The sequence below is a fragment of the Acomys minous genome (assembly GCF_964271855.1).
Source record: "Acomys minous genome assembly, chromosome: 2".
In the NCBI taxonomy this organism is placed as follows: Eukaryota; Metazoa; Chordata; class Mammalia; order Rodentia; family Muridae; genus Acomys; species Acomys minous.
In genome coordinates this window covers 35387506-35414642 of record NC_140484.1, presented here as the reverse complement: position 1 = coordinate 35414642, position 27137 = coordinate 35387506, and the positions used below count along the sequence as shown (strand labels likewise).

General features: G+C 42.8%; 1 protein-coding gene across 3 annotated transcripts in view; it reads right to left on the bottom strand.

Moving 5' to 3' along the window:
* Nucleotides 1-27137, bottom strand: part of PIP5K1B (phosphatidylinositol-4-phosphate 5-kinase type 1 beta) — a 257803-nt gene that overhangs the window by 55378 nt on the left and 175288 nt on the right. For all 3 annotated transcript variants that reach the window (XM_084771731.1, XM_084771732.1, XM_084771730.1), the window contains 5 exons: nt 26450-26749; nt 8820-9031; nt 6999-7082; nt 6817-6865; nt 3792-3876 (listed from right to left, as the gene is read on the bottom strand). In XM_084771731.1, the coding sequence (XP_084627857.1) occupies nt 3792-3876; nt 6817-6865; nt 6999-7082; nt 8820-9031; nt 26450-26749 (730 nt within the window). The remainder of the gene's footprint in view (nt 1-3791; nt 3877-6816; nt 6866-6998; nt 7083-8819; nt 9032-26449; nt 26750-27137) is intronic.

The window sequence follows — 27137 nt, the reverse complement described above, 5'->3', positions numbered from 1 at the left end:
AAGAAGAGTGAGCATAATCCCTCCTTCTAGGGGAGTGAAGGCTTAGCTTTCCCTCAGGCAGGTGTGTATTAATATCATCATCATGATACGTAATGTCCTCGGACCAGGGCTTTAGTCTAGAGGCCAACACTCACACTGCATTTCTCAAACTGTTGAAATGTCTAAGGGAGGCTGGCCCTTTTACAGGCCTAGAAACAGAGGGCAGAGATGTGGGCTTGTTCCAGGTCACACAGGGTTAGAGAGGGGACCTCAGGGGCCTTTCTCGTTTTCTTCATTGATTAACTGATTTTCTAGCTCCTTAGCATTTCATTAGTAGGTCAAGGAAGCTGGTTTTCCATCGCTCTGTGTTCTGTTACACAATGCTCACTTTTTCTTTACAGGGTGGAAGTGATCACTCACACGCTGGTATCTGCTGTAACACTCCCTCTGCTTTTGTCACTCTTTTATGAACTGTGACACATCCCTCTCTTTGCTATAGTATCTTTAGATCTCTAAGTAGAGCTCTTTTTTTTTTTATGTCTAAGTCAGAGAATAGGAGCTGTGGTTTGGGGACTGCTAGGGGTCCCTGACACCTTAGATGAGCTACAAGGTTGAACTATTTCTATAAGACTATGAAGGCTTCATGAGCATTTTAGAGGTTGAATGTGAACTCAGATGCAAGTCTCAACTAGTCTCAATTAAAACAGATACTCAGAATTTCAAACTAGTCTAAAGAGGTGTGACCTTTCTCACTGTTTTAGGAAACATAATTGTCTTCACAAGTATTTTTATGTTAGAGTTTTAATTAATTTACATTAACATATTTAAAAGATCTTTGTGTGTGTGCGTGCATGCATATGTGTGTGTATGTATGTGTTTATGTGTATGTGTGTGCGTATGTACATGTGTGTTTGCATGTGTATATGTGTGTGTAAATGTGTATGTATATGTAAGTGTATGTATGTGTGTTTATGTGTGTGCATATGTACATGTGCATAAATGCATGTGTGTGTAAGCGTTTGTGTGTATGTGTGTGTATATATGTGTGTGCATATGTATGTGTGCAGGTGTGTATGTGTGTGTGTGTGTGTGTTTAGTGTAGGTGTTACAGCATGTATGTCAGAGGCAAACCCAGGTGTCAGTCCTTGCCTTCCACCTTAATAGAGACATGCTCAGGGCTAGCTGGCCTGAAGGTTTCCAGGGACTTTAAGTCCCTGCTTTCGGTCTCCTGCCCGAGGTGCTGGGGCTGCAGGCTGTGAGTTTACATCCAATAAAAGAATCAAATAAAGTAGGCGACATTTATAAGATAAACAAGCCAGACCTGGACTACCTTAGCCTACCACACATCAGAGGATGAAATCACCTTTTCTATTGTGACAGAACTTTGAATACGACACTGTTGCTAGGCAACAGGCAACCTCGATGACGTACTCATTGCGCGTAAGCAGAAGCATTGTCCTGAATATGCAGTTAAGACAAAGTTCCGACTGACTTCATATATCAAAAATGTAGCATATGGACTAGTAAAAGAATTTTAAAGACTTGCACGAAGTAGGGTTGCTGGGGAGGTAGCTTTAGTGACAGGACACTTGTCCAACATGCAAGAGGCTCTAACTTCAGTTCCGAGGCCTGGAAAAAAAAATGTTCTCTCTCTTACAAAGAAGTACTAGAGTGAGGAACTGGCTTAGTGGTTGTTCAAGCACGGAGCCTGCATGCAGACCCCCCCACCCCCACCCCAACACTCACATAAAAGCTGCACACTGCCTGAAACTCAGCACACAAGCCAGAGCACAAGAGACTTGCAGTCGGAATAAACACAACTTTATGATCTATCTTAGGTCAGGAAAACCTTGAGCAGAAGTTAATTTATAGGGGGTGGGGGTGGGGTGTTTCAATTTGCCATGATTTTTAAGATGCCACGGAGACAGCCAATTGTGTATAAACACTGGTCTTAGAGTAATAGGGTGAAGCCTCATATAAATGTAGAGCTTATGTAAATCATCTGGAAAAATAATAAACACCCAACATAAATGGCCAAATATTACATAGCCCAATTCTCAAAGGAATTATAAATGGCTGACAAACCATGACAAACACTTGACCCTAGCCAGTACTTGAGAAAATAAAACAACCAGGTAACATTTTCTACTTATCAGAGTGGCATAGTTTAAAAGCCTACTGCAGGCTAAGCGCTGCATTTGGTTTCTCTACAATTACGTACATTTAATATCCCACTTCCACAGCTTGAGCTCTATCCCAAGTTAATAACTCCAATTTAGACACAGCATTTATTTGAAACTATGTTCACAAAAAATATTAGCTAGAAATAGGGAAAGGCGAAACGATGCAAAAGCCTGTTATGAAAAGAATGGGCTAGTGGATTAAATACTTTAAATGATGTTTAGAATATTCAAGGATTTGAGAAACTATTTATATTGTAATGATATGCAAAAAATCAGAGGGCAGAAGCCTATAAGGAGTCACCACTGTGCTGCTCTTTTTATGCACAGTGATAGATCAAGCCTGGAGCTTGCACACAGCAGTCCCACACTTTGTTGGACACCAGCTTTGTAAAAATGCCCAAGCACAGAAATAACAACTTGGAGGAGGTACATCAACATCTCAGTACCAGGCAGGCTGGGCGGAGGGCTTCCAAGTAATTACCACGGTTTCCTTTCCATTTTCAAACTGCAGCAAATGTTATAAGAAAAATTTATGATTACCAACATGATTTTGGGGGTGGCTAACTTACTATGGTTTGCATTATAAAGTTAACCACAGGACCATTAAATGACAAAATAACAATATATGTATAATATGCTTATTCTCCACTTCCCACACAGTTTGAATACAAATAGTATGCACATAGAAAATTTCCTGTAAGTAGAAAGGTAAATAAGATGCCACATAACACGGGCTTAATTTGTTCTATTTACTTAATTACTCATGGTTTGAAGACAGACACTGATTTGAGAACTTTCTCTTTTTCATGCACCCCCCCCCCCCAGCAAAGCTGGGGATCAATCCGGGGGCCTTGTGCATGCTGGGCAAGTACCACAGCTGAGCTAAACCTATAGGGGCTTTCTTTTGTTTTTGATGTAGGAATTTTTAACCTATAGACTTGACCTTGAGCCTGCCTACGGAGCTCAAAGTTTGTGTGTGTGTGTGTGTGTTTCACTTTTCCCCTCTTGACACAGGATCTCACTGTACACTCCACAGTGGTCTGGGGGCCTCCAATCCTTCTGTCTCAGCTTCTCAAGTGCTGGGATTACAGGTATGTGCCACTATGCCTGGTGGTATCTGTGCTTTCACTTGTCGCTGGGTTTTTTTCTATTGTCTCTTTGATTTCTTATTTAAACCATTGGTGCCAATGACTAAATATAAGTAAATCTGCATTTCAACAGCTAACTGCATCTATCTATATATATCTATAGCTATCTATCTATCTATCTATCTATCTATCTATCTACACACATACACATATATAGTGTGTGTATGTGTGCACGTGCGCATATGGACGCAAAAAGGTTGGTCTGAACTCTGGTCCTCATGCTTTTGTATCACTTTACTGACTGAGCATCTCCCCAGCCCCAGCTTGTATTATTTTTTTTTTAACATAAAATAGGGTGATAATTATGGCATCATTAAATCATGATATTTAACCATAGTCATTATTACCATTGCAGTAAAAAAAAAAAAATTCCAACCCTTTCAACCAAAAATTTCCACAGATATATGGCGACATCAGTAACAAGTGCTATAACCAAACCAAACCAAACCAAAACAAAACAAAAAAACTTTAATATTCTCACCTTGAATTTTCTTGAAAACTCTGGAATTCATAAACTTTAAAAATCTATCTGCATAAAAACTTGGTCTATGAACTGAAACAGTGTCCTAGAAAAAAAAAAGAAGAAGAAGAAACAAAATTGACAGGTTCCCCTCCTGGAGTTCATTTCAAGTTGGAAAAAGACTGTTAGTCAAGGTCTGAAGTAAAACACGGCCAAGAATTACAAGGACCAAAAGCCTAGGGCTGTGGGGGAAGCTGTCAGGACGCAGTCAAGAGTAGACAGTGTATGGGCTCAGGACATAATGGAGCATGAAAGGACAGGGAGACAGCCAAAGGACTCTGCTGCATAAATGAAAAATTTGTCCCTCCTGTCAACACCACCAAGGCATGGGGGGACTTAGATGCTTTTTCTCCCCTAACACACAACTAGCAACCCAAGCACCATCTGGGATGAAGGTGGCATTTGTAGTTAATACGCCACTGTATGAGGTATCTGCACTGTTGGCTAGGAACATCTGCAACTTTGCAAAGGCCAGTTAAGAAGGGCACAGTTCTCAGTTAGATTGTAAAGAACAGGAACACACAGAGCGCCCCCAGCCTGAGAGTGGCATTTAAATTAGTGTGCTTTCATCACCAGGTAACAAGGCAAGAGGCCTGCCTGAGGCTACGCTGCATTATCTATGAATCAGACAGGCCTGGAGTGGATTGAAGGGCCAGGTTGCTCTCATGCATGGCGGGAGCCCCTCAGGACTGACAGGTCATTTTATTATAATCTAGAAAACAGCATGGATGAACGAGCCGATTCACTATGTTCACCTGGTAGATGCTATTTTGAATGTAGGTTTCTGGGTCTCAACAGCGACATTTCTAAAAGTTCAAGTGTGGACACAATGACGGGTCTGCAGTGGCATTCAAGGGGTACTGAGGCAGAAGTCAGGAGACCTGCATCTGGTGTGTGGTCTAATTTTCACAGGCTGTGTGACACTGGCAACAGCCAGAGGCCCAGGCCTTCCTTTATCTAAGAACACATTGGTCCATGAATCCATCTGTTCCTAGTTAGAGACATCAGTAGTTCTACCATGGGCAGTTAAAGGGGCCCAGCTCTTTAGACATAGTAGGGAGGCTGAGCAGGCTCCTGGGCATCTGGAGATGTGGCTGGACATTTGTTTCCGGTGTGACGTGTGATCTGCCAATGGTACTGGCAGCTTCTGTCTAGACAGCAGTTTCTCACAACAGGCGCCATGACTCAGAAACGCTGGTAGGAAACAGTGGGACCCCAAGGCTGACTGACACTCAGCTCTTGCCTTTAGGCTTCCATTGCTGTTATCTTTGGTCTGAAAAAATTCCTGACTAAATAAGAAATAAATTCGTAAACAAATGAACGAAAATAAGTCTTGGCTATCTATCGCTTATGATTTCACAAATGAGTAACAAGTACAAAGATCTTTCTTACGATGAAGACATATTTTCAATAGGCAAAGGTAAGGACCCTTTGCTAATCTGAGACTAGGTCCCTGACATGGTATTGGAATGGAAGCTTCTCTGAGAACACCAAATGGCCTTGGGGTATTTGGCATCTACCTTCTGGGTTCAAGGCGCTGTGAGGGTTCTTATCTTTCTCAGCTAAAATTAACTGACCTTTTTTTTTTTTTTTAAATGCATATGAGCACCCTATTTGCATGAAGAGGGCATTGGATCACATTATAGATGGTTGTGAGACACCATGTGGTTGCCAGGAATTGAACTCAGGACCTCTGGAAGAGGAGATAGTGCTCTTCACCACTCAGCCATTGCTCCAGCCCTGGACCTTGATTTTTTTTTTTTTCTATAAGAGGAATCCTTGATCTGACTGAGCCTGTGGCTGAGTCTTACAGACAACTTTGTGAGTCTATAATTTAATGGTACATTTTGATGGAAGCTGGTCATTAACCTGTGGACCAAATTTAGTTCTTTAATGCTAAAAGGTTATTAACAATATTCCACAGAATTGAAAAAATGCAGATTCCTTTCCAGAAAGCAGGAGAATGGCATCTCTCATTTATTCTCTTTCAAAGGATCTTAAAGGGAAATGTGCGATCAAGTCAGTCACCATCAGACTCTAAGGAAGTGTCACGGTCAGTCATTAACTGAGAGAGGCTCAGATCTGCTAACAGCAGCGAGTTCAGATTTAAAATCTAGATATGGGTGTGTGTATGAATGAGAGAGAAGTGGAGGAAGGAGTTTGCCCTCTATAGGTGGTGTTTTCTCTACCTGCCATTTTCCTGTCAGTTAGTGTATATGAGTATATATAAGTTCATAACACGTACTAAAGAGAAGGCTGAGCCGTTAAGAACACATATTGCTCTTGCAGAGGACTCATGACTGGTTCCCAGCACTCACACCAGACAGGTGCTGTGGGAGGTCTGATGCCCCTGACCTCCATGGGCACGGGCACTCAGGTGACATACATATACCCATATGTACATACATATACAAGTAATTAAAAAAATATAATAACCTTTTAAAAAGTTCATAGCACTTGTCAATACATTCCATGTCAATGTTTTCACTTTCTATGTCCTTGTCATGTCTTATACATTGGGCTGCACATTAACATGCAGTATCCCACATCACATTCACAGGCAGGCAGGCACTCCTGCCTTAATGATGAGAAAAGTGACAGGTTTCTCACATCAAGTAGGAATCCGGTTCAAATCCAGGGCTGTCCATCATCAGTCAGGGCTCAAAATCTTCTTTAGCCCAGTCTTCTCAGAGCCTTGGAAAAAGCCCTCTCCACCTCCTCACTCATCACCTCAGAAGGGGGACCTTCGCATTCCACATAGAAACAACCCCAGTTTTGTTTTCCCAACCTCTACCTGGCTTGGCTGTTGGGCTGGCAGCCATTTATTTGAAGAGCTGTTCAAATTTATAGTCTTGCTCTCAGGCTCGAGGCAACCTTCCAGCCTCAGATTGTGAGCACAGAAAGACCTTTGCTATCCTCTGAGTCTAATGACAGCCACGGTGGGGACTACAAGTGTCTCCTGTTGAACAAAGCACAGGTCACTCACCCCATCATAAACAAGAGCCTTCCAGGAATGTTCTAGCTTCTTCATTAATCTAAAAAGCAAACAGATGGGGGAAGATAACACTGAAAATGCAAAACACCTCTCAATTGGTACATTTTCAGAAATAAAAATTGTTTTGGTTACTTTTTTGAAATAATGAAAGACCACGTCCCCAAATTTCTCACCTATAGGATTGGAGAATATCAATAATGCCCATGAATAAAAGCAGCTTTTCTCCCTTATGGCTCTTAGCTGGAATGCCTCCCATTCTGTGGAGAGAGCAAAGGGGAAGATATTTTATAACATCAGCTCAGAAAGCTAAAACTCATTGCTAATTATACACTGAAAACACTGAGAATTCTAGACTAGCTCTGCCTTTATTGCCATAAGTTGTCATCACTTTAAAGGATAATAACTTCATAGCTGTCAAATTGGGAGAGTTGGATGGGAAGAAACTCATTACAAAGCCACTTCTATTTAAAAAATGATGAGCAGAGAAGGGTTTTTGGAGCCCTGTAAAATATTGCTTTGTAAAAAAAAAAAAAAAGGTTGTAACTAGGGTAGCAGAAGAGCCTATCTACCATGCCTGAAGCCTTGGGTTTGCTCTCCTGTGCTGCATAAAAATCACATGCATGGTGGCAGATATAGAAGACAGAGGCAGAAGAATTAGGAGTTCAAAGCCATTCTTGGCTACATAGAAAGTTCAAGGTCAGCCTGAATGACATGAAAGCTTGACACACACACACACACACACACACACACACACACACACACACACACACACACACGTAACATTACTTTTTTCTGATCTGGAGAATCATGTTTACTGTAGGATGAAAAAAAAATAGATAGAGGCTTGGCATGGTGGTGCATACCTTTAATCCCAGCACTTGGAAGGCAGAGGCATGAATCTTTGTGTTCAGAGCTAGCTCGGTCTACATAGTGAGCTCCAAGATAGCCAGAGTCACATAATAGAGAAACCATGTCTCAAAACAATAAAAACAGAAAAGCACACAGAGGAAAGTTGTAAATTTAATTCTTGAGATACATTTTTGCAGGGTATGTATGTATGTATATATGTATGTGTGTGCATATATGTATGTATATATCTATGTATATGTGTAAGTATGCATTAATCTGAAGAGATTACTGGATTTAGCAGTTTTATAACTTGAACATTACATTTTCTAATGTGGAATCTTTACTCACATCAATGGCAATGTGATTAATAGCGGTGTAGCATTTCACAATACGTAGATAGAATAATTTGTTCAATGGATTATTGAATATTTGGAAGTGCAAGCAAAGATTTGAACAAAGACTGACAATGCGGGAGTTTCCTTTATGAAAGACAAATGTGCCCCTGCCTTAGTCACTACCCGAGAATCCTAGAAAGCAGGTGACTAAGGCTCTAGGAAGGATTTTCTCTGTCTCCTTGTTCAGCATGCTCACCTGTGATGAGTCAACCATTTCAACAATCTTCTGCGGTTGAAATGGTTTCTATTGTCAAATATGCACTTTACATATGCAAATGAGGCCCGCAGTTACTAACACATCTGGCTGAAGAGAGCCACAACGTCTGTGAGGGTACAGAGGTGAGACCAACAGAATCTCTTTGTGCAGACAAAAAGCTCTGAGGTGTCAGTATCATTCCTACTATGTGTTTACTGAAGTACATGGTTATTCAAATCCGGAGTTCCTTCTCCCTCTTACGGTAGATGTTTTGAATGTGTAGCAAATGAGGGGGAAACATATTCAGTTATTTATTTATTTTTTTAAAGGAACTATTTAAAGCCAGAAACCATGTGGGTGAAAGGTTAATACAAACTTGAGGAGCTGCCACTCAACCAGTTGTTTAGAGATTAAAAAAAAAAAAATGAAGCTGGTTTAAGTCATGTATCCACAACCAGGCATCTTGTCCCAGCCATCACTCAGGGAGGTGACTGGATATAACCACCCAGTGACTGGGGTACCCAAAATCAGGATGGGCGTGTGGCAGCACTTACGTGTCTGGGTTCTCTGCAATGATCCCATCTGCAGACTTGCCTGGACCCTGGATGGATTCCATGGCTGTGGAGTAGAGGACTTTCTGCACCCCAGGCCGCTTTGCATCTGGCACGTTCTGCAGGGGCTCCTCCTCCTTGTCTTTGAGAGAATGGTCTAAGATGTGGATGCCTAGCAAAAGGCTGTAGTCCATGATCTTGAAGCTTTCTAGCACCTGACGAAGGAAAAGACCCAGGAAGTTGGTCACCCCAAAAAGCCTTGGCGTCCACAAGCTCTGGGGCAGCAGACACGCCACACCTGTGCTTGTCTATTGAGAGGCAGATAGGTAGAACATCAAAATCAAAATCCTCCTAGTTCCTGTGAGGCTACCAGCAGGAAGGACTGCCAGGGTGGTGGGAGAATGAAAATTTTATGCAAATCTAAAGGAAACACTCCCCTCTTCCCCCCACCCCAAGCCTATGTGGCTCACTAATATCATTTATCGAATGCTTTTCACACGCCACGCTCCTCCCTTGGATTCACCATTCACATCAGCCCATGAGCTGGTTATTATACCGATGAAAAACATGGGACGGAAGGCCCGGTCTCACAAGTGCGCACGCCCCAGCATGCACTGGGCTTTTGCCTGAATTTTATTCTCCACATGTGAATCTTGCTGAGTTTAGTGATGACCTTTCCCAAAGCCTGTCTTTCCACGTTGCCAACCAGGTCTTTTTAATATATAGGATCTCAACAACAGGGCTTAATGCTTCATCATCCACTGGGTAGACAGTGGCGAGGTGACGGAATTAAACATGGGCAGATGTAGCCAGACAAAAGAGAAAGTGCTGCTGTGAAAGGAACATGACAGCACACAAGACCTAGGTGACCATCCCTCAGGGTAGGAGACTCATACACCCAGACCAGCCTTAGACGAGAAGTGGCTCATCAAAAATGGCATCTTTCCCTTTATGAACATTCTCCTTTTCTCCCAGTGTGCATGAGTTCTCCAGACCTCAGGATGCTGTCATGGCTGCCGTTTTCACACGAAGCTGTTCAGGAAATGAAAACACAAAAACCTGACCCTAGTCCCTGGCCAATGTAGGGTCAAAAATCCCAGCATTCTTCATGCTTCTCATTTGCCTTCAGCCTAAGTGTTCTGCTTTTTATAATTTTTAAATTGTTTTAGGTACATTGGTGTTCTGCCTCCATGTATGTCTGTGTGAGGATGTCAGATCCCCTGGAAATGAAATTACAGACAGCTGTGAACTGCCATGTGGGTGCTGGGAATTGTACTCAGGTCCTTTGGAAGAACAGCTAGTGTTCTTAACCGCTGAGCCATCACCCCATCCCCCAACTGAAGTGTTTTTAGAGCAAATACTCATGCTGTTTGAAAGAGGGAGCTGGATGGGAGGGAGAACACTTGTGGATGCAACTTCATGGAGGTAGGTGAGAGTGCCTTTATGAAATAAGACATGTGTAGTCTTTGAAATATGCAGGTTCAAGCTGGGCGGTGGTGGTGCATGCCTTTAATCCCAGCACTTGGGAAGCAGAGGCGGGCGGGTCTCTGTGAGTTCAAGGCAAGCCTGAATCCAGGACAGCCAAGGGTACACAGAGAAACCTTGTCTTGAAAAACCAAAAAAAAAAAAAAAAAAAAAACCAAAAAAAAAAAAAAAAAAAAAAAAAGAAAGAAAGAAAGAAAGAAAAAAAAGAAATATGCCAGTTCCTGGGTCTCAGTCATCTTTGCCATTTATGGTGTGTGCATAATGGCTGGTATACAAGTGTCAGTTATTCCAGAGAATTTACCCTTCACTTCTTCTTCTTTTTTTTTTCTTTTTTTTTTTTTTAACTATACTAGGGATAGAACAGCACCCTGTGAATATTACGTAATCATCCTATCATTAGGCTATAGCCACAGACTCACCCTTCATCTTTTGATATGCTCAAGTTATATTTTCAGAGAGGAGACAGACAACAGTTAAGAGCAGGGTCATATTACTTGAGAGGGCTGGAGCATACACATTACTTCTCCAGAGACTGTGTATGACCTTACGGTTCGTTATGCAGAACCAATCTCCCCTAACTAACTGAAGCAGGGCTGAGGTCAGCATGGGAGGAGGAAGTGGGAGGGATGGGTAATGCTGCTGGTCACTGGTCCAGGGCAGTCAGCTCTCCCTGGAGGCATGCTTCTGCAGCCGAGCCCTTCCACAAAGCAGTGGACACTGTGGAGAACAAGACTGCTTTGGGTCAGGGTGCCAAGGGCTCAGCCTCTGTAACAAGGAGTGTAGGGTCTCAGTCCTGCTTTTCAACCATACTGAAACGAAGGCTTGGGGACACTTCTCCTCGCCCCCACCCCCGCCCCTGACAGCCCAGGAAGCTCTTCATCATTGTCAAGGGCTGATGATGAATTTTCCACTCATATTCATCAGAACTAGAGTTTCCTTCTTAGAGACATTGGTGGATAACCATTTGGGGCTAAAGAGCATAAGCCCTGTGACCCTAGGTGGGTCTCCTTACCCATGAAATTGTGACAATAATATTGCTTATGACATAATGGTGCTTATGAGAATTAAGTATGGCAACGCTGATGAAGTGCCTAGGGAAATTCCTCATGTAAAGCAACCACTACCTAGACTCATTCCGATAATTCATTGCAACCCATAACTCATGCTAGTTTGGGAAAATGCACATATCATTAGAAGCAAAGACCAATTCTGAGATCCAATTCTGAGAAAAAAGAATTCATTAGAAATCCAACAAAAATTCAAATGCATTTCTGCCTTCGCATGGGTGTGGTTTTGGTGGGTGGGTGGGAAGTCCTGATTTCTTTAGGGGCCAAACAATTATTATTCTTATCCTCCCATCGTTAAAGGAACTGACTTATCCGCCACAAGTACAACATACATGAGCTTTAAGGGTGAGCAACGTCTACATCCCCAGTCCAGTTCATCACACAGGTGCACAGTTATTTCCAGAAAGTCTGTCTGATGTCACTGTGGTTGGTGAGTTCTGTTTCTGTACATTTACTATTCCAAACGCAAGCGACCACAGAGACAGACACAGGTGCCTTTTCAGTAGCAGTCTACTCCCTCACCGAGAGAAAAGAAACGGAAATCACTCTCAGAGCTCCAGAAAACTGGAACCAGGCTGGAACGCGGCTAGGCCTCTTCCTGACAAAGTGTGATGTTCCCTTCTCTCTCAAGAACATTTAGAGCCAGAACTTATAACTGGAACACATACAGGAAGTACTGCGAAGTACGTCAGCAGTCTCGGTGAGAGACCATGATGCTCGAAGGGGGGTTGGAACAGCAGAGCGGCGGGACACATGACGAAGATGACCTTGCGAAGTCAGCCCCTCAGAGTAGAGCACTAGTTTATGTGTATGTACAACTCAGAGGTCAAGCCTAGCTACCACCTTCTTATAGGACATTCCTGAATTGTTGTCTTTGGCTTCTTCTTGTTCCTAAGCTGTAGCCCATATATTCCCAGTGGCCGCTGGGTATTTTAAAGCCTCTAAACAGTCCAGATTGTAACTCTAAACTCTTAGCTTTGTCCCAAAGCAAACCTCCCCGCTCCCCACTTCCCTCTTTTATTTGAAATCCCTGTAATGTAAATTTTGGACTGCGGGGGACCCTTTCCTTTCATTAGCTGCCCAGTTCTGCAGCTGCTGTTATCAAAACATCTCTCTTCTCTAACCATTCCATTCCAACTTCCCTTTCGGATCAGCGTGGTGACCCACTGCCAGACTAGGTCACATCACATCCCCACTTAAGGCCTCCTGACTAGCCATTGCTGGGTGGTGGCGCGGCCCCAATTTCACATCAAAGGTCTTCACTCTCCAGGCTGCAGTCCGTGTTTCCTTGTTCAACACCAGCCTAGATCCACCTCCTAGGCTACTCAAATGCCCAAGTAAAGGTCCTTTGAAGATGGAAGCCTGGATGCTGGTCATGCTGTTTCTTCTACAGACTTTTTAGTTTTTCAACTCAGAAGGGATTTTCTTTTTTCTTTTTTTTTTTTTTGCAGCCTAACTCATATGGTAATTCCATGAAAACTTTATTATAAGCTGCTAGGAACAAATGTTCCCTCTGAAAACCCAAACACATTAATGTGTCTTTTTGTGCTTCACAGCTCGGGGCCAGGTTGCATCTGTAGTTTTCATATTAGGAAGAAGATGCTGCGCTCACTAAAGGCTTGTTCTACTTTGTGCTTCCTGCCGTGGAAGGAATGGACACGGGTCATATCGGTCCATGTCTACACGCAAAATAAAAAAAGAAAAACATTTAGCAACAAACCATCTCTAACACTACACTTCCGTGCCTCAAGTACAAGCACTCGACACTGTTCCTGTGCCTCACGATTACTATGCCCATGCCAACATTTCGGCACTGAAAGCATTTACTGTGATTGTGTGAGATGTTTTCAGGAAAACAAAGATGAAAGTTCCCAGTGTTTGCAAAGCTACTTACACTAGGGGCATTTTGTCTACTCTGTTCAAAGGGGAAACTAAGATGATATTTGCGAACGCTGTCATTTACTGTTTAGTGTGCACACAACTAATGTTTTGCTGTAAGTGAGGCTACGTTTCAGGCCGGGGAGCTTCCCACACTGCTCTTTGGGAAGCCTGTCATAGGCTCAGGTTAAGCGTGGACTCTAATCATTCAAGAACACTGATACTGCCCTAAGATGGAGGCTAGACTGTGTAATACATAAAATTAAAAAAGGATTCTAGAAATGATTAGAAATTTAGATACTGCCTATTTGACGGTTAGATTGATCATTTTACCTTAGTATTTAAAATTTAATTTTAAATGTATGATATGGTATCCTGGGTGTTTTATGTCCTTTCCCTCCCCTTTCCCAATCCCCTTCCATGCCCTCTGCCCTTCCCCACCTTTGCACCCTCTTAAATCCATGGCCTTGTTTTATTTCATTTAAAAAGGGGTCTTCAACATTAGGAGAATCATACTGAAATATGCATCAATAAAAGGATATGATGGCTGGGATGTGCTTCAAATTGTATAGAAAGTAAATAAATAAATGAAGGAAGGAAGGAAGAGCAAGCAAGATTGGCTTTGAATTGACAACAGGCATATATATATATATATATATACACACACACACACACAGATGTATGGAATACATATACATATATGCATGAAACATATATAAAGACAAATATATGTATATGTGTCTGTATATATATATATATATGAATATATTCACACATAGTAGCATTCTGCCCACTTTTATGTATGTTAGAACTTTCAAAAATAAAGTTTCATGTGCTTCCTCAAGATTCTTAAATGAAATGCATTTGGATATTTGGCTACGTAGTTTGCCACTGTCTCGGCAGCTGATGGTTAGTGATGAAAGCTGTGAAGACACAGATCAGAAATAGGGAGCTGAGCAGGAGGCTGGCTCGTGCACTATGCTCCTCTCAAAGGTCATTCTTCCTCCAAAGACCAAATGTGGAGCTGACGGGGAGATTCCTCAAGGCCCCTGATAACTCTAGTGGGTCCAGATATAGCCACTAAGTAATGAGCTAATAACTGCTACAAAATATTTGTAATAATCCAACAAGATAAGTACATTAAAAACGGTTTCCCAGAGATAGCCAACCCAGGAATTAACTGATCTGAAGAAAAAACGGATCCCGTGGCTTGCTAGTCCTAAGTCAGCTCCTCAGAGAACAGCGCGAGACTATGTGTCTGTGCCTGCCCAGTCAGAGCTGAATGCTGTCTTTTTTATTTAATTTAATTTCCCCCATAAAGCACAGAGTGTTCTTTGCTAACGTAATAAGGAGAAAATACGGACATACAATTTTAGTTACTAGATCTTTAGCCTAGTTATAGAAAGAATGTTTTCTGTACTGTGTCACCACAGTGATTCACAAGTCCGGACTATGCAGGACTGACCTGTACAAAGGCAACGTTTGCCTTTCTGGTCACTTAAAAAGCTTGAAGTGACAGAATCACGTTCTATGCTTTAGACACAATTATCTATCTCAAGATTTTAACATGTATACATATATATCTATCATCTATGCACATATACCATCCATATATATGTACTATATATACACACACTACACACACACAAACACAAACATGTTTTGAAACTGAGTCTACACGGTCCAGGTTGTCCTTGAACTTGAAATCCTCCTGCCTCAGTCTCCTTGTGACACGCTATTTAAAATCACAAGTAGTTATGCATATGATGAAGATGACAATGATAACCACAACAGAAATCAAGACATACTTCAGTTCTCCAAACTTTAAGACAAGGAAGTTATTTCTTAGGCCTGGGGCAGGGTCCTCTCCCCCAAACCCAGTTTCCTTTTTCTATTCTTTCTGTAGAATTTTTTTTTTAAAGTTTCCGTTTGAATGAAAGTGAGGGTTATAAAAATTAGTGCTCTGATAACCCTTCAGTTTCTGTAGCTGATGAGAATTTTCAACAGCTGCTCAGACAGGACTTACTGTCATGGCTCTAGTCCCCGACCATGCCCTGTAACCGTCTCAAATCTCAGAGAGCGCTCTTGTCTTAATGCTTGCAGGATAATCCTCACCACACATGTTGGCAAGTGTCAACGGACTTCGTGATGTTTTTCATTAAGCTTTAAGAACTAAATGCTTGCACTACTTATTTTCCTGGCGATCTATCACTTACCACTGCCCCTTCTCTCCCCCCTCCTCCCTCTGGGAAACAGGTTGTGAAAATCCAATGGTCTTGCTCTAAACCGTCTACTTTAGCAAAGCCTTTTGTCAGATTCCTCCAGGACCTATCCCAGTGTCTCATCACCAGAGCCTGCGGCCCAGCGTGGTGGCCTTTTATCCTTTGATAACTAGTTAGGACATAAGGTTTTAATTTCAGAGTCTTTCCCCATCATACCTACAGGTTAAGGATGATGACGGAGGACCATGGGTTTGGGATGATGCCCGGAGCCAGCACTGTAAGTTCAGCAGACCCAGGAAGCTTAACCTGAGCAGTCTCCATGTGTCCAGAGAACCTGTGTGCCACCCATTTCTTAGTGCCATTGTAAGAACAGAGAAAAGCTACCCCTAAGGTCGAGCACTGCCGGATTCAAATCAAATCCCGAAGCATCATTACCCGAGGCAGTCTATGGATGGGCTGAGCCTAGGAACCATGTCTTCTGTGTCCACGAATCTGGAACTGTGCATATGGATTCACAGTAGATATTATGAATTTTAGTGTTAAACTACTTTATTATCTATAGGTTATATCTAACATAGAATCTTTTTTTTTTCCTACCAAAACTGGGATAGCAAAATACTGAGAATTATGTGTCTGGCTCACACTGAGGTATCTTTTGCTTGGTAGGAAGTTGGGAATGAGCAACACAGAGTAATACTTTATTTTTATTTTTTTCTACAGTTACCCTGTCACCATCCCACAATGACCATCTGTCCCTTCTGTTACTATCAGCAGGAGACTCTTTCTCATCGGCCACATGCATCACAACTAACCTGCAGCAACTGGCACAAACTGGGACAAACATCAGCCCCTTTCCAAGACCCTTAAGCAACTGTGACGTGTAGACAGTCTTAAATGGGAGAATTAGCAGCCATCCTCTAAGTCAATGAGCAAGGAGAATGAGAAGTCAACACAGATGCAGCTTACTAGCCATTTGCACATCCTGCTCCAATGAGTAATACAATTTTAGTTCCAACAAATGTGTAAAGGTGACGCAGTTGGCTTTGGGTTCCTCTCATGAAAAGTCATGGATTCACTGGTATTAAGATCTGCTTTTATTACCTTAATGATTAGGTAAGACCCACTATGTCAAAAGCGTTTGCTATTGTTACATCTTTAGGCTTCATCAGAAGGTGCCACCGAACACGACATCCAGCAGGCTGTGGATGGGGAACTAAAGCCACTCAGTTTCTGTTCTCACAGAAATTAAGAGTTTAGTAGCAGACATTTAAAGTCAGGTCAAGAATTACTGTGCAATGTAGCCATACTGACGGCTATCGAATGGTTTTGGATGAAGCCCCAAGAGAATTTAAATTTAGTCTCACGGAAAGGCTTATTTTTAGAAACGCACACCTGAAATCCCAAAACCTCAAGCTCCATTGCATCGACGCCCACAGGCGTGTTAGCAGCTCCTGGGCTCAGCTGTAAGGTTTTTCCTTTCCCCGCTCAGTTCTCTTTACAAGACCCTTACATTGCTTCTCTGCTGGTCTCAGCCTTTGCTTTCGGGGAGTACATACTCAGGTGATGTTTCAACAAGAGACCCAAACACACACTGATAGAATGACCAAAACTAAACAGGGAAATGCCACCAGCGAACACTGACAGAGGTGAGGAAAGCACAGATCAGCCACATCTGTTTACGGGAAGGGAGAACGGGCTACAAGGCCAGAAAAGGGTGCACCAGCTTTTTTATAACTATTACCCTTCTTTCTTTTCTCCCTCCCTCCATTCCTCCTTCCTTCCTTCCTTCTTTCCTTTTTGCTCTTTTGCTTTTCCAGACAGGGTTTCTCTGTGTAGCCTTAGCTGTCTTGGACTCACTTTATAGTCCAAGCTGGCCTCAAGCTCACAGAGAATGCCCTGCCTCTGCCTCCTGAGCGCTGGCATTACAGGTGTGTGCCACCGCACCAGGCTATGTACGTCTCATATAATGCAGTAATAACACCCAACATTTGTCCCAGAGGAATGAAAACTTGCACTACGTAAAAGCCGGGGCAAAAAGTTTTCACTGTAGCGTACTTCAACCATTCAAAAAGCAACGCCATCCACAGCCCCATATTCTTCAGCAGGTTAGTATTAAGTCAGTGTACTTATACCACAAAAGACCACTCGGCGGTAAAAAAGAGCGAACTATTAATACAAGTCTGAGGCTAATGAACCTAAGAGCCTTATGATGAGCAAAAGCCACCCTGCACAGCTTCATGATATCCACAGCACTTTTTGTAGGCTTTTCTTCCCCCTAAAGCCCAGGCTGACTTTGAACTTCTAATTTCATCTGCCTCTGCCACCCCAGCATTGGAACTACGAATGTATCTTCATGCTCATCTCTGTATAGAATATTCTTGAAATGCCAAGTTATAGACATGAAAAACGTCCATGGTTGCCTGAGATCAGGGAAGCACTGCAAAAGACGGAGGTGGCTGAGGCTAGGAAAGGGGGGCCTGAGGCACGGTTGAAAAGGAACTGTTCTATACTTGAGCCTGGTGGGAGTGGTTATGTAAATCTATGTAAATCTACTTATGTACATAACTCCATGGAACCCACCCCCAGAACACATACATGCATACAAAACTGGAAAAATTAAGAAGACTGAAACAACATATTAGTAGATTACATTCAAGTCTATTTCCTGGCTGTGAAGCACTCAAGTTACGTACTGAAGTTATGTAAGGCACATGTACATGTATGTACGTTATGTAGGGCACATGAGGTGAAGGGCATATGTGATCTGTATATGACTGTCCCCAACTGTTGCATGTGACTCCATAAAAAAGAAGAAAAACAATACTGTATAGGTGGAAACACTTAGAATACTTGCAAATATACTCTATTTTTGTGTGTGATTCGTTTATTTGTCCAGCTATTCCAAACCTGATCGACTTTTATATTTTTATGGCATGAAAATAATTAATATTGTAGATAGCAAACATCTAATGTAACCTAAAATAGTGAAGCAAATTAAATATCATATGCATTTACATTGCTTGTAAAAAACCTATTTGGAAAAGGAATTCATTTGTCCTTTCTTTTTCATGTTATCTTTGTAAAGAAAAAATATTAGGTATGGTGGTGCATGACTATAATATCAGCATCACAGGTGGAGGTGAGAGGACCATGAATTTGACACTATCCTGTGGCACACAGAAAGAACACATGCTCCAAACCCCAAACAAATAAACAATGAAAACAATAACAACAACAACAACAACAACAAAACCCAAACCATGAAAGCAACCCACCTCTAAAACTATCTAAGTTAACGCCAAAAAACCCCAAAAAACAAAAACAAAAACAAACAAACAAACAAACCCCAATAAACAAAAACAAAACAGAAGAAAGTGCAGCTGGAGGATAAAGATTATTTATAATACCAAATTAACATGAAATAAGCCACGTTGCAGCCCACTCAGACACACCCAAGCTCGTGAACACCCAGTCCGTAAATCAAGAGCTTGCCGTGCACTGCAGCAGCCCACTTTGCTCATCAAAATGTTCCAGCAGAACTGGCTTCATTACATTCTCAGGGCCTATTAATATTTATGATAACGGTGATTTGTGGGGAAAAAAGAAAATCGATTCCACGCTACTGAAAAATTAATAACTTTGCTGCTTAACAGAGAATGATAATAAATGTAGAATGACTCATGTAGGTCATTAATTATCCACCCGGTCCCTACTATGACTCCCACTTGAAGGATTAAGAAATATTTAGATTATAAACAGAAGTTCCCAGTAATAGACTTTGTCATCATTTCACTCTCCCTAGAGTACTCCCCAAATATTGCGAGATGTAATAATTTGTCAAATTTATGAAACGGCATGGGGCCCTAGATTTTTTCATAGATAAATTACATCAGAGGGGGGAAAAATAATCACAGTAAATTAAAAACAAGTCCAAAACAATACATAATTGCTATTCCAAAATTCATACATAAACTTTCCATTACAAGTCTTGTCACAGTCGTCACTTTGTGCTATGCTCTGGCTGTGGCAGCAGTGTGCTCCTGTAGTGAGGTGACGTGGGTGCAGAGAGGCCTTAAGAAGGAACACTGCCCAACCCCCACCCCCTACCCCCCCCACACCACCGAGGTGCTTCCAGCCCGGCTTGTGGAGAGTCAAAGCAGGTCTGCACACTTGCACAGCAAATGCTTTACCTACTGCGCCGTCTGCCCAGGCTCTGACTTCCGACAGTCCTCCATTACAGACGCAGGAAGACAGGACCAAGGCTCCCATTGCAACTGAGCAGATTTCCCATCCAGCCCGTTGCATCTTCTTCCCTTCCCGGTTGACCCTGAAATCAAAGGCCCCACAGCAGACGCGCCTGGAAGTCTTGCGTTACAAGCAAGCCTGTTCACTGACAATGCAAACGGCTCCATCGGCTCCATCACTTCTTATGTAACGTGAACTTTAACCCTACCACCCCGCCCACCCCAGCACATCCTTTAAATAAACCAGCATAACTCTTCATTGTGTCAAATATAACCCGGAGGGGCAATCTGTCATTTGGATGTAAATTCAGATAGGAATCTGCTTATGGATCACAGTAGTCTACTTTGCTTCCTTTTTAATTTTAAAGTGGATAACCATCTGCCGGAGGAAAGAAACAAAGGTTGTTTACTGGAGGCTTTTCGTGTTACAATTAAGAGCCTTTAGAACCTCTTAATTTAAAACTCCAGGGAGAGAGAGGACACACACCTAAGGGACACAGGGGCCAACATCAAATAAAGGTCTCATGACTACAACATGGCTTCCATGGGGGGGGAAAAAAAGTCACTGAAATATAAATACACGCCCGCTAAACTAATGACTCACTGTGAGGATATCCAGTGCAGTTTTAGTCCCGAGTGATTCAGAGTGGCAATCATCTGCTTTATTAAATCCTCAATGCCACATTTGGCATGCAGCTCAGCAAGCTGGATGCTCCCTTCAAAGGGACTGCAAGAGTGATTGGAGACGCAGAAGTCATAAAAGCCAGATTTCTTGGAGCGGCACCCATGCCTGCCTCTCTTTATCCTCAGATATGCCATTTATTGTCCTTTTGTTCAAAGTACAGTTTCCAAGAACTATTTGCTAATTACCGATTGAGCACCGGGCATGTAGAGACAAGGGCTGAGGCTTGATCCTCAGGCTTAAGGATCTGTACGTGAGAAAATAACAGGGCATTAAATATCTCATGAGGGACGTAACGCTGGGATGAGAAGGAAGCGCAGCACAGTGCGCTCTTGGAGGAGGAAGGGGTGTCCCAGTGGTCCTGAGACGAGTAAGGAAGGATGAGAAAAGAAGACAGGAAATTATGGTGTGGCAGAGTAAGCCAAGAGAATAAGGAGTATGCTAGGGGGCATGAGTGGGAAGTTGCCAACACTGAAAATGAGCGAAGAGGCTATTGAAACTCCAGATGAGCACTGAGCCCCCACGAAGGCAGATCCTAAAGGCGGATTCATGCAGCAACCAGGAGACAGGCTGGATGAGACGTGGTGATGTAATGTGTGTGAAGAAAATGGGCACAGGAGGGATGGAAGACATCAAGAGCCAGGGCACTGATTTGGGCACCTAGCTAGCGACCTGATGGGCATGTGGTCTGGACCAAGAAAGCCAAGAAGGAGGAGGATAACACAGCCTAGGGGAGAGCAGTTTTCACATGGAGGCACATCTTGGCTTTTCTATCATGCTGGAAGCCTGAGGAAGGTTTGGATTCCTCCTTTCTGCTTGTGACAGCAAGTGACCTACGATGTCCTGGCAGGCACCATCACTCTTGCCCCAAGACAACTTCACTTTACAGAAGAGGACAGTCATCGGAGTGCACCAACATGAGTCCAATGGATAGGAAGTACTTTAAGAAAGGGGACTAGCTCTTTACATATCCAACTTTCCCCCACCCACAGCTACTAAAGAGTAGCAATATGGGGACAGGGGAGGTCCTGCGTGGGAACCAGACTCAGCAGGTTGGAAGTATTAGCTTTTGAGAAGAGTTTTAAGTGGGGTGTGCTCCACGGGATGAAGTTGGTGAGGGACTGGCCATCACATAGGGAAGGCTGACACATACGGGTTTATGTACCACTGGGCAAGCCAGACAGAGAGATGGTCCCCCTTACCCCAAAGGGACTGCTGTATGCTGAGGCTATGTAGCCCATTCCAAAAAAGAGTCCAGACAAAGCAGCTTGGGAATGTGGGACAACACAGGTTGGTTGGGCTGGCTCAGTGAGTCACAGGGCTCTCCCAGCAGCACTCAGGCTAAGGGAAACGGAATCCCCCAGTCTGAGATGCTATAGCAGGATGTGAAAGAAAGGATGGCGGGCGGGCAGAAAGCTGGGGAATACAGTAAGCAGTGAGCCGACTTCCTGTGTCTGTCCAGAAAGCCACAGAGAGGCTGGGGCCAACTGCTGGGGGCTCTTTATTTTTGCCTTTGTTTATTTTTAGTTCACTGTACACAGTGATAGATTTAATAATGAGATTTTCATCTAATTGTATCAAACATGACCATGTTCATCACTCCCACTATCCTCTCCTTCTTCCTCTTGTTGCTGACCCATTTCTGTTTCCAACAGAAGCCCCCTTCTGCTTCCACGCCATGCATGTGTGTATATATTCTATATTGTACACACGAGAGAAATATGCAATATTGTCTTTCTGAATCAGACTTATTTTAACAAGATGATCTTCAGCTTCATCCATTTTCCTGCAAACGACTTCATTTAACTCTTCTTTGTGGTTGAATAAAACAGCATTGTGTATACAGATCACATTTTCCCTATCCATTCATTGTCGATAGACACCTAGGCTGATAACAAGCCTTGGCTACTGTGATTTTTGCTGCAACAGACATGGGTGTGCAACTGTCTCTGTGGTATGCTGACTTATGTTTCTTTGGGTAATATATTCAAGAGTAGCATAGCTGGATTTTGGTGGTTCTGTTTTTAGTTTTTGAGGAACCTCCATCCTGATTTCCATAGCATCTAGAGACTAACCTACCCTTCCATCAACAGTGTAGAAGGGTTCCAGAGGTCTGCTGGGTTTGTTATTTAAATCTCCAGTAGAATTTTCATAACATTGGAAAAGGCTTTTGGCAAATATTTGGATGCATACCTCTCTTACCTCACATGCCTTTCCTAATTATTAGCACTACAGTGACAAACAACTATGGTCACTAGAGTGTGTCATGCTATTTCAAATCCAGTACATACCATTTTTTTTTTCTTTTTAGAAATAATGTTTCCACTGCTTTGCCTACTCAGAGAATTCTACTCATCCTTCAAAACCAAGCTATGACATCACCTACTCTGACCCTCACAATACACTGTCATCACCTCATCTCCTGTACTGTTTGGCAATGGATCAAACATGGAGGTCACTCACCCCATGCTCAGCAATAAGGACATGTCCCAATATGAGCCTGGCTCACCTTTCTCCCTTTGGAGAACTGCCACAATAATGTTCTAGGATTGGCTTATTTCTGGAGCCTCACGTAGACAGCTCACTCTGGCTGGTGTCACCCCAGGACAAGTGAGCAAGACATGAGGACCAAGTCAGTAGTAGTGTTCCTCCATGGCCTCTGCTCCAGCTCTTGCCTTCAGGTGGTTCCTGCCTTGCTCCTCTTCACAGGTAAGTCAAATAATACCCTTTGCCCTAACTAAGACAGCAACCGTCAGATTTACAGAGCAGTCCGTGACAAGCATCAGGACCCTCAGTTACAGAACCCGGCACTGCCCAGTGCCGCTCCACCCCAAGAACCAGTGACTGGCTTCTGATCCCAGACATCTTGATAGGTCAGGGTAGGTAGGTAGGCTCAGCATCTACATGTTCTTGTACCATAGGGATGAAAGCATTTCTGAAGAGAAAGCGAGTTCTGCAATTTAAGTCTTATCCAAATTCAAGTGCAATTTGAGTCTTTGACATTGGTTTCTACTTTTCTTAGAACAAACATGTTAAAAAAAAAAAAAAAAGAAAATAGTCACATCTCCAGGGTCTCATTTTTGATGAAAAGTCATGTGTGACCTTGTTCTCTCAGGATTGGGTTCAGAAAACACACACACACACACACACACACACACACACACACACACACACACACACACACACACACGTCCTCATTTACGCATGCACGTACGCATGCACAAATCCTATCTAATGGCATTTACATTTGACCTTTTCTTCCTGGCATAGAAGCATGTGGCCTTAGGAGACTGTTTTCAGTATTACTGAGAAAACACACACACACACACACACACACACACACACACACACACACACACACTCAGAGACGGGGGTAAGGGGAAAAACAAATCTAAGACTGGACAGGCTGAGGCTACTCTTGGGAATTTGGAAGTAACTTTTCACCCACATCCTGCAAGGGTAGAAAAAACACAAGATAAAAGGTTTCCATTAAAATGTGTGTATGTTTTCTTTTCTTTTCTTTTTTTTTTTCCAAAGAAAAACATGAATCCTCCAGATAGCTGAATAGCTCTGCAGGATATTTTTTAGTTTGCTTGGTTCCCACTGCTTCTCCTATGACTTGTAAAAATATAACAATGGTAAAGACTCCTTAGAAGTTGGAGAGCTGTGTAGAATTTTGTATATAGATGCAAAATAAGTTTAATTTTAGATACGTTGATATAGAATTCAAATTTAAGATTATGCTTCACACACATTATATATATTTCTGCTCTAATATGTGGTATTGTACCCATACAACTCAATTATAATACAAGGTTTACTTTCAATACTTTGAAAGTGCTATTGCAGGCTGTTTCTGATAAATAAGTTATACAAGTTAATTGTTAGCAGATCAAATCATGGTCATGTCAATTATTAGTCTAGTTTCATCACAAGAATATACACCCTAGGTGTAACAGATAGATATGATTATATAGAAAGATAAGGTATAATAGATAAGGTCTTCAAAAACCTCAGAGACATACGGAATATGGAATTAAAAGATTTTTTTAAATTATTATTTTATAGATTCATTGACAGTGAGACAGGCTAATTTCTGGCAATACCCAGCCTACCTCAAAGAAGATGATGAGCATCAAAGAACCTCCTTATGGAGATGGCTTCAAATGTGGCAAACAAGCCACTGGGGCAAAATGTCTCCATTTCTGCTACAGACAGAATTCTGCCTAAAAATGGGCAAGCTTGGATGCAGGCAGAATCAATGGCTCGATAAGGCAGCCCAGTTAGGGGAAAGGGATCCAAAGGCAGGCAAGAGAGTCAGAGACAGCCCCTGCTCCAGTTGTTAGGGGACCCACATGAAAACCTAGCTGCACATCTGTTACATATGTGTAGAGGGCCTAGGTCTGTCGCATGCATGCTCTTTGGTTGGTGAGTCAGTCTCTGGGGGCCCCCATAGGCCCAGGTTAGTTGATTCTGTAGGTTTCCTTGTAGTGTCCTTGACATCTCTGGCTACTCTTTTCTTTCTTCAAGACAGAGAGATTCTGACTATGTAGAGCTGACTGGTCTAGAATTCTCTATGGAGACCAGTCTGGCCTCAGCCTCACAGAGGTCTGCCTGCTTCTACCTTCCCATGTGCAAGACTAAAAGCATGCACGCACGCCTTCTCCCAAAACCTGCCTTTCTTACCTTCTTTTAGAAACTTCTTCTGCAATTAAAATGGGAGCATGACTGTGTTGAATCAAACGGGTCAGAGGGAGAAGGAAGTGGTTTCTGATGAGTCTTAGGCTGCCTGGCACACTATGAGCTCTCAGCCTACCATTGCTATATAACAAAGTAGGAGGCAATAATTATGCTAATGAAGAAAATGAATCTAAGGAGCTATTGTCATGTGCTATCATATATTCTATAGCAGGGGGAAAGGACAAATCCGGAGAAAGTAGAATTAGGCTCCTCAGGGGTGACTCTGCTCTGCACACTGGAGTGCTCGGCTCGCCTTCCTCACCTGTAGTGTGGCCAGGCTGGATATGTGTGTGCAGGTCCTTTCTCCATCACAATAACATATGTCATCTACCCAGGCCCAGGAGAGACCCAGAAACCCCCAGCCCGAATAGCACAGCCCTTATTTCTTGATGGGTCCAGACTAGTGGTACTATCAGTTTTCTAGGAAGCCTTCGCAAAGCCTAGGCCGGGCCTGCACCATCAAGGCTCTCTCTGCTCAGCCAAATAGCATCCAAGACTGCTAAATGGCCTGACTGGGCTTTCCGAGTCCATCCGGGTCAGTCCGTCCAAGAATATTTCTGGATGATATATTTATTAAATCGACATCATCGTTCTTCAGGAGCTACCAGGATAATGTCTTTATTTTTTTCCACAAAAGGGCTTTTACCCACTTTTGCCATATCAGAACCTAAAGGGTTTGGCCATTCACCCTTAGAAATCGGTATGATAAGGTATATGCATCACAGGCCGGGGAGTCTCTGCTTACTTCAACAATCACACTTTCACAGAGCACTCGCGCTAGCCTCGCTCCCCTTGCCTCACAGACCACACAGAACATTTGCCTCAAATATACAGCATTTGTTCTCCAAGGCTCAGTTCACAGTGGGTCCCCAGGGGGCCCTGCATTAATCTCGCTAAGTACATTTTCTCTAAACACGTCTCCTCAGTTGAAGTCCCATCTCACACAAGATTTGAATACGGCTTTCCTTGCTGGCTTCTGCATTAAATCTAACTTTCATTTCCTTCTCAACTACCTTCCCCGCGCCCCTCCCCAAGGGAGGAAGGAACGTAAAAGTTCTCGTTTCCTTTTATCAAAAGAAGCTGCCAGAGATTATTATAAAAACCAACAAAGCTGTGTTAAGAGACCCCACGTCATTCCCTTATCACCCACCATTTCCTCAAGAGATCTGGGGAGCCTGGGTCAGCACCGGGCCTGGGAAAGACAGGACTCCACACTTGTAAAGGAGCCTTTCCTCATGGTTATGCTATGGGCATGTCGCAGCTAAAGCTCCCACAGTTGGGATTGTGTCAAAGGCAAGCAGAGACACTTCCTTACCCGGCAGTCTCTCTGCAGCGTCTTCATAAGGGCGTTGTATGTTTCTGTATCGAAATACAGGCCCTCGTGCATGTCCTGCAGGAAATCCAGGTCCTTAAACGTGGGGTTGGGTTTCTCCCTCTCTTTTCGGGATGCTCTTCGCTTGTATGTAGAGCCTTTTAGGTCATAGGTCAAATGCATCCTCATGGCACGCGGCAACACGTTGTTCATCACTACAATTCGGATGTTGATACCCCCTGACTGCATGCAATAGAGCCCATAGAATTTTGGCAGAAGAGTCCTTGGGTTCTGGTTTAAATTCTAGAATGGGAAAAAAAAAAAAAGGGAAAAAAGTTTCTCTGTTTCATTTTCACAAAGTAATTTTCACTAACAGTGTGTTTTGAAGCTAATATGGCTGAACACAGGATGTGCTGTCAATGTCCACTGTAAAAAAAACTCAATTTCTAACTGATCCTCCCTATACTTCCTGCCCTCTCCTCTCCCCAGCCCTCTCATTAGTCCCCTTTGTTCCCCTAGGAATTTCATTCTTTCATGTCACATATACACACACAGTTGACATTTTTTGTTTTGAGATTACATTATTATGTTATTTTCCCCTTCCCCTTCCCCCCTCTAAACTTTCCACATTCCTTTACTCTCTTTCAAACTCATGGCCTTTTTCCCTCTTTAATTGTTGTTACTATATGCA